Source organism: Mustelus asterias, chromosome 2 (assembly GCF_964213995.1).
Source record: "Mustelus asterias chromosome 2, sMusAst1.hap1.1, whole genome shotgun sequence".
Classification (NCBI taxonomy): Eukaryota; Metazoa; Chordata; class Chondrichthyes; order Carcharhiniformes; family Triakidae; genus Mustelus; species Mustelus asterias.
The window spans coordinates 132849076-132862515 of NC_135802.1; the positions used below are offsets into that span (position 1 = coordinate 132849076).

At 44.4% G+C, this 13440-nt stretch overlaps 1 protein-coding gene across 3 annotated transcripts in view; it reads left to right on the forward strand.

Moving 5' to 3' along the window:
• Positions 1-5638, forward strand: part of cap2 (cyclase associated actin cytoskeleton regulatory protein 2) — a 205646-nt gene extending 200008 nt beyond the window's left edge. For all 3 annotated transcript variants that reach the window (XM_078241822.1, XM_078241829.1, XM_078241839.1), the window contains exons 12-13: positions 543-683; positions 4308-5638. In XM_078241822.1, the coding sequence (XP_078097948.1) occupies positions 543-683; positions 4308-4391 (225 nt within the window). In that variant the 3' untranslated portion in view covers positions 4392-5638. The remainder of the gene's footprint in view (positions 1-542; positions 684-4307) is intronic.
• Positions 5639-13440: the final 7802 nt, after the last annotated feature.

Sequence of the window (13440 nt, forward strand, 5' to 3'; positions counted from 1 at the left end):
CTACAGCATACAGCTCACTATCGGTCAGTACCAAACAGGCTCTAAAGGGCTAACATTACATGTTTGTGCTCCTGTCACAGAGCATTCCTCAATAAGAGTGCCAATCAGGAACTTGAGCATGGAAAATCAGGTGACTGATAGTGATTCACTTTGCAATCTTTCAGCGCTTGGGAAAATCATTCCGGTTGCAAATCAGAGATGTTACCTTCCACACCCAAATCCATGTGATGGGGACAAAAATTAGTACTCAAGAGTAAATGGGGGCTCAAATGGAGTAAGTGTCTCACTGCAGCAGTGTCTGTTATTCTGAAAAGAATTTTCCAGTCCCTTAAGTTAGCGTCATTCACCTTGCCACAATATCTTACTCATGTACATATCAAAGTATGGCATCAATAATCTCTACCGTTTACACAGTTTCTCTTTTTGAAGAATGTTATATTTGTTGTGGAATCTTCAGCGATCCCTCTTCAACTGTCACAGCATCTTTTAAAAGTCGGCATTGTTCAGCTGGAATACAAACAATTTTGTGTATTGTTTTACAGGTCATGGGCAAAGTACCCACTATATCTATAAATAAGACAGAGGGATGTCACATATACCTCAGTGAAGAGTCTTTAGGATGTGAGATTATCAGTGCCAAGTCTTCTGAAATGAATGTCCTAATTCCTCAGGATGATGATTATGTAAGTTTTACACAGCCATAAACATTTGTTTTGCAATTTTTTGACATCTTTCAGAATCTGATGCGATTACAAAAGGGTTCCGATTGGACTCCCTCAGGATAAATCTTTGGTTTCTGCCCCCCTAGTGGAGAATGTAATTGGAAGCATACAGCCGATTTCCTGATATGCAAAGCTCTGAACAGAAAGCTGAAGACAAACATTTGTTCCTTTTCCCAAAAACACTTGGGGGAGCTCGTCCTACACATGCAGTTGTGTCAGCTGCCCAAGTTAAAACAAACAAGTTGGCTTAACACAGATTAACAATAACATTCAAGTTACCCATTTTAAGACCGTGCAGTCTAACCAGTTGCAAGTTGTATCTAATTAAGCTGTCATTTATCAACAGTTCCCTCTGTAAAACATGCTTGTGACAATTCAGATATATAATCAGGACAGTTCAGTAAATGAGATTCCGAACTTTCGATGAACTCAGGCTGGAGAATTTATTGTAATATTTAATCTAAGGACACATGTGTGGAGTTTGCACATTCTCCTCGTGTCTGCGTGGGTTTCCTCCGGGTGCTCCGGTTTCCTCCCACAGTCCAAAGATGTGCGGGTTAGGTTGATTGGCTATGCTAAAAAATTGCCCCTTAGTGTACTGGGATACGTAGATTAGAGGGATTAGCGGGTAAAATATGTAGGGATATGGGGGTAGGGCCTGGGTGGGATTGTGGTCGGTGCAGACGCGATGGGCCGAATGGCCTCTTTCTGTACTGTAGGGTTTCTATTTCTATTTCTATTCTACATTTTAGTTAAAAAATTGATAAAACAGTATGTTGAATAAAATATTTTTTAAATAATTTAATTACCCAATGTGGGACTCAAAACCTGGGATTAAAAGTCCCATTATCTACCAATTGAGATACACAGGCTGTGTAGGAAGTCCCTGCACAAAGCCTTAACATACTGGGGGTGGAATTTAATGCCCTCCTCCCAAGGCTGGTTTGGAGGCATTTAATCAGGTGAATGGGGACCTTCTCTACTCTGCCCTGATTAAATCTGGGATAGAAAGGCTCGTGGATGGCCATTCCACTCCATAAATTGAGGCCATTAACTGGGCAATAAATGCTCACTTAAGGGCCTAATGCCATGAGGGAAGTCTGAAAAGCAAACCCTTTTGTTTGCAGGCTTCTGTGGTGGGGTGGGGGCTGGACAGTCCCTCGTTCAAAGGCACTCAATGCCTGATTGAGGAACCCAGGATCAGGAATGGATGGCTCGCTGAGAGCCAAAGCCTGTACTTGCTGCAAACCTCCTCCCCTCGACCCTCATCCCTCCCTCACTCACCTGTGGCCTGGGTCCTTCAGCAATCCTAGGCCTTTGGGGAATGCATTTCTGGCAGCTACCAGCGCTCCCCCAATGGCGCTGCCTGAAATGCATGGCTGCCAACCTTTGATTGGCAAGCAGCTCTTGAGAACAGAGTGAATTTCCATCCCTGCGGTCGTTAATCCTGGGGAAGGCCCATGCTGGCCAATTTAGCAGGCCTTCTCCAAAGGAGGCGATACAGGACTCATGCCAGCTCTCCATCTGACAGGTGAGGCCGCTGTTGCTTACATTAAATACCACTTTAGCCTACCTCCAACTGACCCCACTTAATAGGTAGCAGTCACGTAAAATCTCATTGAGAATGAAATCTCATTACAGGTTGGGAACTGGGATGCATAATCAGGCTACAGAGGGTGAGATTTTATAATTAATACTGGCAAATTATGTTTGTTTTAAACATTATTTGCTACCATGAAATAAGTGCTGATTGGACATATTCCAAACTCCTGCTACCGATTGGAAAGGGGTCAGGAACAGTTGTCATGCACCAGCAGCCGCAGTGTTGGCTGAGTGCAACATGTACAACTGTCCCTGATGCCTTTCTAGTCACTGACAGGAGTTACAGTGTTGCCGAAAAGACAGCAATGCTTGTGCACTTAAAAACTTGAAGCAGCAGCAATCAAAAATGCTCATGGAATGTTGGCCTTTATCTCAATGGGGCTGTATCGCAAAGGGAATGAAGTTATGCTTCTGCTGTATATAGCTTTGGTCAGACCTTATCAGGAATGCTGCATTCCGGTTTGGGCATTGGACTTGAGGAAGAATATATAAGATTGGTGCGTATTCACCAGAATGATACTGGGGCTTCAAGAATTAAATTTTAGAGGCATTAATTGCATTCTTGACAGATATTGGACAGTATGGGGTAGTCTTTATGAATTAGCACTTCCAGAACTAGACATTCACAAGATGAATACATTTTGGGAATTTGGGCACAGAGTTTGGTTGCACCCCATCAATTTTCTGCCCATTAAATATTATTGGATAGAAATTCTGCACTGACCTGTACTCATGTACATTTCTAGACATAGAGTTCTATACCAGGAGCTTGAGTTGCTAAAATCCCATGGTGCACAAAATGCCAGTCTGTTTTCCTTGTAAAGATTGACCAATGTTCCTTTATATTTTTCAATCATATTAACTTGTGGTTTGGATAATGATTATAAAGGTAGAAATTATGGTTGGATATGCTTTAGGAAATCTTAGGTGGCTCCCCCCAAGGGTGTCATCCTGTTTAAAATAAATGGATAATGCTCCCACATAAACTGCAAGGAGTAGAAGCACTTAAGCATTGATAAGGTAACTAAAGGGTAATCTTTACCTGTGCCATAAGTGTCCAAATACTGGCCCAGCTAATCTGACATGTGAAGCTCAGAAAACTCAGTCCTATTTACATTTAATTTTAAATTCATTTTGTAAAGTTGCTGTACCGTATAGTTGCAAAGAGAGGAAAATAAAAGTTGTTGGCACAGTTGAGGTTAAGTTGGAAAGCACACACTTTGGAGGTCAGTCCTGTTTGGAATTTGTGGAACTGGAAGTTTAAGAAGGTTGCCTCTTTGGTGGAAAATCCCAAATCAGAGCACCAAGATCTGGAGATGTACTGTGTGGGAACACAACTTTAAACACTGAATGCACTCCACCACTGAGGCCCACCAAGGTAAAAAGTTTGGACAACTTGAATATATAGTTGAAAAAGGAGATATCTCCAGGGCTTTGAGAAAAGGGCAGGAACTAATTCGATAGCTCTTTGCAAGAGCTGACACAGAAGCAAAGGCCAAATCATAGAATCATAGAATCATAGAAACCCTACAGTGCAGAAGGAGGCCATTCGGCCCATCGAGTCTGCACCGACCACAATCCCACCCAGGCCCTACCCCCACATATTTACCCGCTAATCCCTCTAACCTACACATCTCAGGGGCAATTTTTTTAACCTGGCCAATCAACCTAACCCGCACATCTTTGGACTGTGGGAGGAAACCGGAGCACCCGGAGGAAACCCACGCAAACACGAGGAGAATGTGCAAACTCCACACAGACAGTGACCCGAGCCGGGAATCGAACCCGGGACCCTGGAGCTGTGAAGCAGCAGTGCTAACCACTGTGCTACCGTGCCGCCCTAAATGGACTATGTGATTCTATGCTCCCTCCCTCAGCTGCTGAGAATTATTAATAATCTGTTGTCATTGTAGGTGCTAGCTAGACAGTATTATTTCAAGAATGAAATTGTATTTACTAACAGGCATTTTGTTTCCCTTGTAGAAAGAATATCCAGTCCCTGAACAGTTCAAGACTACGTGGAATGGTTCAAAGCTGCTTACCGAAGCAGCAGAGAATGTTGGCTAACTGCCGAAGTTACAGGTTGTTCTGTAATTCATGTGTTGTATTCCAGAGTTATAGTTCATCATAATGCAGTTTTACACCTTGTGTAGCCATAGCATATAATACCACAGTAGTCAGACACCTTGCAGTAGCTGCATTACAAGTAGTGCAATGATTGATGGTCTTACTGACACTCTATGTTTTAGCAACTGTGGGTTACATGACGCTTGTACATATTTTGAGTGTCATCGACATCTTTGTACTATTTGAGCTTTGTATGACAAAATCTCACTCCGTTCTTTCATCAGTTTAGAGAGCCCAGGATTTCAGTTCATTCAAAATTAATCATTGCACCTGTTGGTTCAAATCAGTGTTATAATTGTGCATCTCACCACAGTGTCCTTTTCTTGCCTCTTTTTTAAAAATTTGCCATTTAAGTTTATCCCAAGGACATCAATTAATCTCTAATACATAGTTGCTTTGAAACGGTTTCAGTTAATGTTCCATGCGCCCTTGTGTTGCCGATAAGTTCCACTGTTGCATAATATCTTGTCACGTTTTCTTGGTCAGGATGGATGTTGCCCTTTCAGAGAAAAACTGGACAACAAATTGTAGTTTTAACAATTTTCTTTTTGTTTCGCTGCATTTATTATTGCATTTTTGTTTTTCTTAATTTTGTTTTGTGCACTAATTTGCCCGTCAATATTGAGTCTAAATTTGTAACTGGGGAGAAGGACTCAAATTACACGAGAAGTTAACACCTGCCTTTTCTTAAGGTGTTGGAATAATGTGGTAGTAGGTAGAAGCAGCCACTTGGATAAAAGTAGCTTTTATTCCCTTCCCCTTCTCCAAGCTTTTACTAAAATGGCCAGGCCATTTCAAAGTAATCAGGAGCATAGATCAAAGGCTCAGATCTGTATTGTCCAGTATCTTGTAAATGCAGCAGTCAGATCCTGGCAGAGACATTACAATGTAATGGCTTGCATAACCTCTTGTTATTCAGGTACCAAGATGTCCTTGTACACTGCACCGGCAAGATTAATGTAGACTTCTGCTGTTCTAAGTTTCAAAGTTTGTCCTTGACAATATCTTAGTGTAGAAAATGGATACAGTTTGTTGCAATGTAGTATTGCAGTTGTTCCTGTTAATGAACTTATTTCTGAGGGATTAGTTACTGTAATTTGTAATATCACTAGACAATTTGAAGACTATTGTCATGTGTCACAAGGAAGGCGTTCTGCAAATAAAAATCAAACTGTTGCAAACTATAATGATCAGCGTGATGCTTTATCATTTCAATTTCGGGGATTGTGGTGCATGTTACTAATAAATTTAACTAAATTCCATGCCCCACTATATGCCTTTTATGTTTTACACAATGTGGTTTGTTTGCTACACCAGACTAATATTTTTTTGAAAGAAATAATATTTATAACCTGCAAGCTCCACAAGACACATAAATGAGATTGTGAATCTTAAATAAAAATAGAAAATGTTGTAAGATACAGAGCAGATCATGCTGTATCTAGAGAGAGAGAAACCAAGTTAGCATTTCAGGTAGAATATTCATCGGAGCTAGATGAAATTCATATCAGTTTATGAATTCTAACATTGTATTCAAGTTTCTCCGGGGAGCTCCTTCCATAACTTCTAAGTGTGTAAGTACATTGCTTGGTGTGGTACTTAACCCTTTCACAATCTCATGATATCCCAGAGTACCTTTGAAGTGTAGTCACTGTTGTCATGCAGGTAACATGACAGCCAATTTGCACACAGGAAGCTCCCACAGGCAACAGTGTGACAATGATCGGTTAATCTGTTTTAGTGATGTTGGTTAGCTGTTGGTTACAGACCATGTGGTTCCAGGCTCAATCCTTGGCTTAATCCCAGCCAGTGTATTTTTGGCACACTAAATTAAACTTATTGTTCCTGGGTTAGGGAAAGGAAAGAAATTCAGCAAAGGACATTGTTTCTGACTGTTATCCAGTGCCTGCTGGTGGAAAATGTACAAGCCTGGACGCCTGGTAAAACATGGATAGGGCTCCGTTCTAGTGCCCTATGCCACAGCTCATCAACACTTTGGTGCACAGATTCAGGCCTGAAGAACATGCAGTCCATGGCTGTGGAACTCAACATGGATCAGCACCATCAAAAGAAAGGGGAATAAAACCAAATGGGAAAATAAATTTATGAGCTGTGCAGGAGGTGGTTACAGTTTCTAGATTATAGGAGTAGAATCTAATTTCTTACTGGGAGGGATTACATCGTATCTCACTCCTCCTACACCACCTACACACACACACGCGCACACACACCAATCCTGTGTTAATGGCGAGAGAACAGGCTAATAGGGGAGGCAGCGGCCAACTGATATTGTCACTGGACTAGTACTCCAGAGACCCAGAATAATACTTTGGGGACCATGGCAGATGGTGAACTTTGCATTCAACAAAAATCGGGAATTAAAGGCCAATGATGACCATTAAGATGTTGATTATCGGAGATTCACTAATATCCTTTAGGAAATGAAATCTGCCATCTTTACCTAGTCTGGCCTACATGTGACTCCAGAACACAGCAATGTGGTTGGCTCAGAAATGGCCTAGCAAGCCACTCAGTTCAAGGTCAATAAGGGATAAGCAATAAATGCTGGCTTTGCCAGTGACACCCACATCCCATGAATGATTTTTTTTAAATTAAGCTTCAGCCATTTTGTGTCATCAATAACAGAGTGAGCACTAATTTATCTACAACCCTAAAATTGTTCACCTTGAGCTGCGAAATGTGCAGTCCATGTTTGATACTGTAGCAGGGAAAGATCCAAGTGGTGCTGTGGTTGAAGGAAGGGAAGAAAAACTTAAAAGAGCCCTAGGGCCTTGAAGATGTATTGCGATGAAGGCTCTATCCAAGACAGGGGCCTTCAACTGCAGGGATTTTTTTAAAAAAGTTTATAAAAGTATCAATTGTGATCCACCTTATGCGCTTTATAGTATAGATATGCTGCGCGCGCGCAGTAGGACACTTGGGATTTTGGCGCAAGCAAGGAGTTGGGTTCAAGGCTTGTCCTGTCCACTTTGTGCATAGGCTTTGTCCGGCTGAGAAAGGAATTACAAAAAATTAAAAAAGAAAAAAAAAAAGAAAAAGCAGGTAAACTCCTGGGGTGAAATGTGCCCTCGTTCCCATTACCTCATTTACAACACCTGTTGCCATTGTCACTACTATTTCTGAGGATGTAATGGATGTTTTCCTGTACACATGAGTGCAGGCAATTGTAGACTTGATCTAAACTGACACAAATACAATTTATACTTTAAAATGGGAGGCACAAGAAAACAGACCCGTGAATGAACTTAATGACATGAACACATTTAGCTTTTTTATAGCGAGGTACAATTAGAAAGTATTCCTTTGCTCTTAAATGTTTCCATCTATTTTTCATCATTGACTTATGTAATTGCTGTATGTAGAGTTTTATCATGTAGTGCTTAGAGAAGCTGGATTCTTTTATGAAGCACAATTTGGAATGGTATGAAGTGAACTCAGAGACAATGACCTGGATTTTCATTCTCGACACAGGAATCGTGAGTTGGGTCATTTCCTGATCTCACGATCCCACCTCCTGTTCAGCAGTGCCTGTCCATGATATTTTCATTGTGCAGTGACGGGAACGGGCTGGGGTCAAGATTGTTGCATCTGGAAACAAGAGGGAATGGAGGCAGATGGATGCTGGAGTGGGCAGGTTAGAAGGTCCACTTCAGTTCACTGGGATACCAGCCCAGATCTGTCAACAAATACTAGGCACTTAAACATCAGCCCCACCCTTCCCAACTTTATGCAATTCATTTCTTACATGTTCCAACCCCTCATGCCCACATACGTTCTCCATGTGTCCCATGCATCCTCCATACCCACTCACCTGGTATCCACTGTAGGCAGAACTCATGAGCCCCATAAAAACATTCAGCAGAAGGCTGACTTCTTTGATTGCTAAGTCAGTCATTAGTTTGGTTTACTGCAAAGGTTTCACTGTTTTCAGTTTTAGAGCATTTATGATACAATTGAGATATTGAATGTCATTAGGAATCCTTGGCTGAGCTCCAAGCCTCACTAATGGAGTTAGATTTTACACTCCCCTGTGGGTATGTCTGAAGGGAGGTGGCTCACTAAATCTGGCAGGTTGTCTGCCTGCCACATACCTGCCTGCCCCCATTGCTATTATACTAGTGGTGGACATAACATGGGTAGCATACCCACCAATGGGCCAATTGAAACCCTTAAATGTGCAATTAGTTCCAATTTAAGGTCCATCTCCTCCTGCTGCTTGGATTTAACGGGTGGCGAGAGGGACCCATATCAAGCATTGATGTTTCCCTTTGTGGGCAGCTGGCAAGCAGGGGTGGCTCTCTGTAACAGAGCCCCTAGGCCCAGGTTGCTTGGTTGGCACCAGCAAGATTCCTATATACTTTCCCAAATCCCAATCGAATGGTGCACATCTCTGTCCCAAAGTGCTGAAAAGCTGTCAGACTCTTGATTGGCCAGCAGCTCTCTGAGGTGGGACCTCTTTTTCCTGATGGGCAGAAATCCAACCTGGAGGCTATTACTGGCCATTTGGGCATGAAATGGCTGCAGCACAGCCATTGTTCTCCTCAATGGGCTGCCTGCCCCGACTTGGGGAATCTGTCTCCTAATATAATTCAATTTTGTGGGAGTTTTTTACACAGCTGTGAAGGAGGCTTTAGGTTTTGTCTCATTGACAGTTTATGAGCTGCTTAGGGAACAATGTTTCTTTGAAGTGGTTGTTAAATGCCAACTTGTATATTTTGATAGATTTATGCAAATTTAATAGGATTAAGGGACATTTGAATGGATTTTTTGGATGGTTTCATGAACTTTTCAAAAACCTGCGAGTATAATTACAGAGCTCAAGAGTTCTGCCCGTAGTGGGTACTGGAAGAGCGCTTCAAAGGGTCCCAGCAGATATCTGGACTTCAAATCAATGAAAAGGTGAAAGCACGATGTCCAGATGACACATTACAATCAGATTCTCAATACTGTTGAACGCAGTATTCACTTTAAATATGGTGCTAGCACCTACCATGGCATGACCTGATGCCGGCTCCAATGCCTCTATATCTGCTTCTGCTCCCTCAGTGTTTGGTCCCTGCACCTGCTGACTCTTAATTGACCAGCTGCTGGTAGATCACGTTCGGCTTGTTGCTCAGATTTCAAGTGGTGGGACCTGTTGCCTAGCCACAATATTCAAACTGTAGTTCCACCTAGATGACAATTCCCTAATTTTACAGTTGAATTTGAATAGGATTTTGTTTATTCAAAGAGACAAAGTTACTGCATTACATAAATGAGAAACACTACCTACAAGGTGACACCATACATCTGGACTGGTGGTTAACATTTTAACCTGCACCAATCCAAATGTCTGAAGTGGGGTTAGGATATTGGTGCTTGTTAGGGTCCACAATTAAGCATTACCCTCCAGTCAAAAGTCTTACAGGTGATTGTAAATGTTAGCCACAAAAGAATTATGTATACTTAAGTGCTTAATTCAGAAAGTAAAGAAGCAAGCAGATCAGTTTGAACGATCATAGGTTGATTTCTTTACACTCAAAATGGAGAATTGTAAGAACACATTCTTATGTACTTACAATCATGAGGTTTATAAGATTGTTATGTTTTGGATTGTGTCTTTATGGTAAAATCGAAGAGATCAGGTGATCTGTGCCAAAGTCTGCCTGACAACAGGCCTGGTTGATGGGGCTGTTAAAGATTAAAGGAAGGTCTAGGTTGTTTTGCTGGGAAGAAGGTGTGTGTGGGGGGAGGGGGGGATTCTCCAACATTGCCACGCCATTATTAGATCACACCGATGCTGGAGAATAGTGAGGCTAAAAATCTGTTTTGCGCCCAGCACAAAACAGTTTGCGATTCTCCCAGGCCGCCTCTTTCTTAATGGTGTGAACCGTTTCACAGCGGGGGTCTTCCATGGGCTGGGGCGGGCGGGGGGGGCGGGGGGGGCGATGCTTGGGCTGGGCCAGGTATCCTCAGGTCAGGAGTCACCGCTGGTTTGGGGTCAAGTGCTAACACAGCTTTGCACACTGCATGAACTCTGTGGTGCTCCTTGTAATGGCCATCCGTTGCATAGAAGTTAAGAGGGTGCTTCCCTATCGTCTGTCTGACCTGGACGCCATGCTTGGAAGCCACTTTGCATCAAATGTCCAGGTGGGTACATGCAGGTTTATACTTCAGGTGTTCCTCAATGAGCACGTTCCCACAGCCACCCTTATGCTCAACGTGAGCACCAGAGCACTGAGTCCAATCTCCTCACGCTGCTGCCACTGGCTTGTGCTAACAGGGGTCTGTATCCTGGGAAGTCCAGCCATCCGGGGGCAGCTCTGCGCTGAACACCAGCGAGCACGCAACTGCACTGATCTGGCCTCACTCCCCAAGAGAATGATCTGGCCTCATTCCCCTCCAACCCAGAAAATGATCTGGCCTCACTCTGCCCCCGCCACCAGAGAATGATCTGGCCTCACTCCCCCTTCCCCCCCCCCCCCCCCCCCAGAGGTACATCTGACCCACCACCCCCCCCCAAACAGACAACGATCTGCCCTCCTCCCCCCCCACCAGACAACGATCTGCCCTCCTCCTGCCCCCCCCCCCACCAGACAACGATCTGCCCTCCTCCTGCCCCCCCCAACCCGACAACAATCAGCCCTCCCTCCTCCCTCCCCCCCCCTCGCCAGAGAATGATCTGACCCTCCCCCTCCTCCCCCCCACCACCAATCTGAGTCAGAGAGCCGTTGGAAACTCTGAACTCGCCTCTTCAGCAGTTGGAGCACCCGATTCAGACTTTTATTCAGCATTTCCATTTCCGCATGATTCCGGATCGGCGAACGCGGTGGTGAAGGTGGAAATGCTGATAAAGTTGGGCGGGTAGTTCATTAATTCAGGTTAAATACACGCAAATGCATTTAAATCGCCGTTACGCCCGTTTCGGGCGCGAATCGGATCGCGGCCATTCCCGGGTCTCGGTAAAGTGGCCATCTGCGTGGACACGGGCGCAGATCGCATTAATGGCCTCACACCCAACTTTACCACATTTTCACGCCCAAAAACTGGCAATGGTAAAATCAGGCCCTTAGTCATTTTATGGGAGAGGGGTGAGTTTTGCCAGGTTCCAAGAGGGCCGGGGCTTAAACACGCCGGTAAACCCGGCTCTACAGAGATCAGGCACCATTTTTAAAGGGCGCTTTGGCCTCAAACTGAAATTGTGGAACCCCCCTTCCCCCATAGATATTGAGGATCCTCCCCTCATTGAGGGGATGTTTACCCACACCCCTCCCCAACAAAGATCACTGGCATTGGGGTCTTCCCAATCGGTCTCCCTTCATGACCCTCTTTATGACCCCTCCCTTCATGACCCCTTACGACTCCCCCTCCATGAACCTCCTTCGTATTCCTTTTTGACTCCCCTTCACGACCCCACTCATGCCGTAGCCCCCTCAGGCTCCATCTCCCCCTTGCTGGGCGGGAACCAGATTATGTCTGAGAGCAATGGGTGGGAAGATACAGACGAGGATTCGTGCTGGCGCAGAACAAGCTAAACCACTCACCTCTCTCTGCTCTAACGCATTCTGCACCAGGCACAACGTGGCCACAAAATTGCAAGTGTGGTCTTGTTACTACCATTGTATTGATCGCAGATAAGACCCTCTCTGAGCACTTTCTTGTATCACTCTCAACCAACATCCTACATTCATTCTCCAACACAGCATCTTTTTGTATCTGTCCTAGAAAAATATCACATCCCAATTCACTTTCAACAACACTTTTAAAATCCTAACTGTCGATGCGCTAGTCCCCAGTAAAATCATTACTGTCTCTCACTCTGGCCATCGTTCATTGTACAACCCTCTGGATTGAGATCGGGTGCTGGTAGGCCCGTCGCGCGAAGGCTGGGCGGGGGAAGGGAGGCCCAGTGGGGAAGGGTGGAGCTGAGGATGGACAAGGGAGGCAGACTAACTGGGAAGGGTGGGAGACTATCTAGGAAAGGGCACAATGGCACAGTGGTTAACACTATTACCTCACAGCGCCAGGGAACCGTGTTCGATTCTGACCTTGGGTGATTATCCGTGTGGAGTTTGCACATTCTCCCTGTGTTTGTGTGGGTTTCCTCTGGGAGCTCTGGTTTCCTTCCACAGTCCAAAGATGTGCAGGTTAGGTGGATAGACCATGCTAAATTGCCCCTTAGTGTCTAAAGATTTTTAGGTTTGGTGAATTAGTGGGATAAATGTGTGGGGTTACAGGCATAGGGCGGCAGGTGGGCCTTGGTAAGATGCTCTGTCGGAGAGTTGGTGCAGACTCAACGGGCCGAATGGCCTCCTTCTGCACTGTAGGTATTCTATGAAACCCCTGTCTCCGTTCCCTTAAGTCCAAGGGACACAGACTTGAAAGAATATGATGGACAACTGCTATTTGCCACCAGATCTGGCAGGACCACATAAAGCACTATCAGGTCCTGTTCTCATCTGCTAAAATTGCTCCGATTTCAGGATTTTCCTGGAATACAAAGATATTCCCACCTTCTTTACTGCACATAATCTTCTTAAAATATTTCCCCCATCTCCTCTACCCTTCCCTGCAACAATAAGTGCAAGGAACTCATGGATGTTGTCACTAAGGTCACCAGCTAATCACCTGCCTCTGCCACTTCCATCCCTTCTACTAGCCCACTGCAACAAACTTCCTCGAAAGTTCACCATGCGCTAATCCTGAACTCACATCTTTCTCTATTTTTTCTCTTATCTCCCTTCATTCATCAAAGATGCCAAAAGACAGTACCGGACCAAGCTAGAGTCCCAGGCTAGCCACATCGACCCCTGCTGATTATGGCAAGGTCTGCAAGACATAACAGGCTACAAGATGTAATGATGTGAAATCACCGGCTCCAACACACCCATCCCTGATGAGTTCAATGCATTCTACGCCCGTTTTGAGCAAGAGGTCAGCGAGAGGATGCCCACCACCCCTGGAAGCCTCGGATGAACCTGTATCTGGG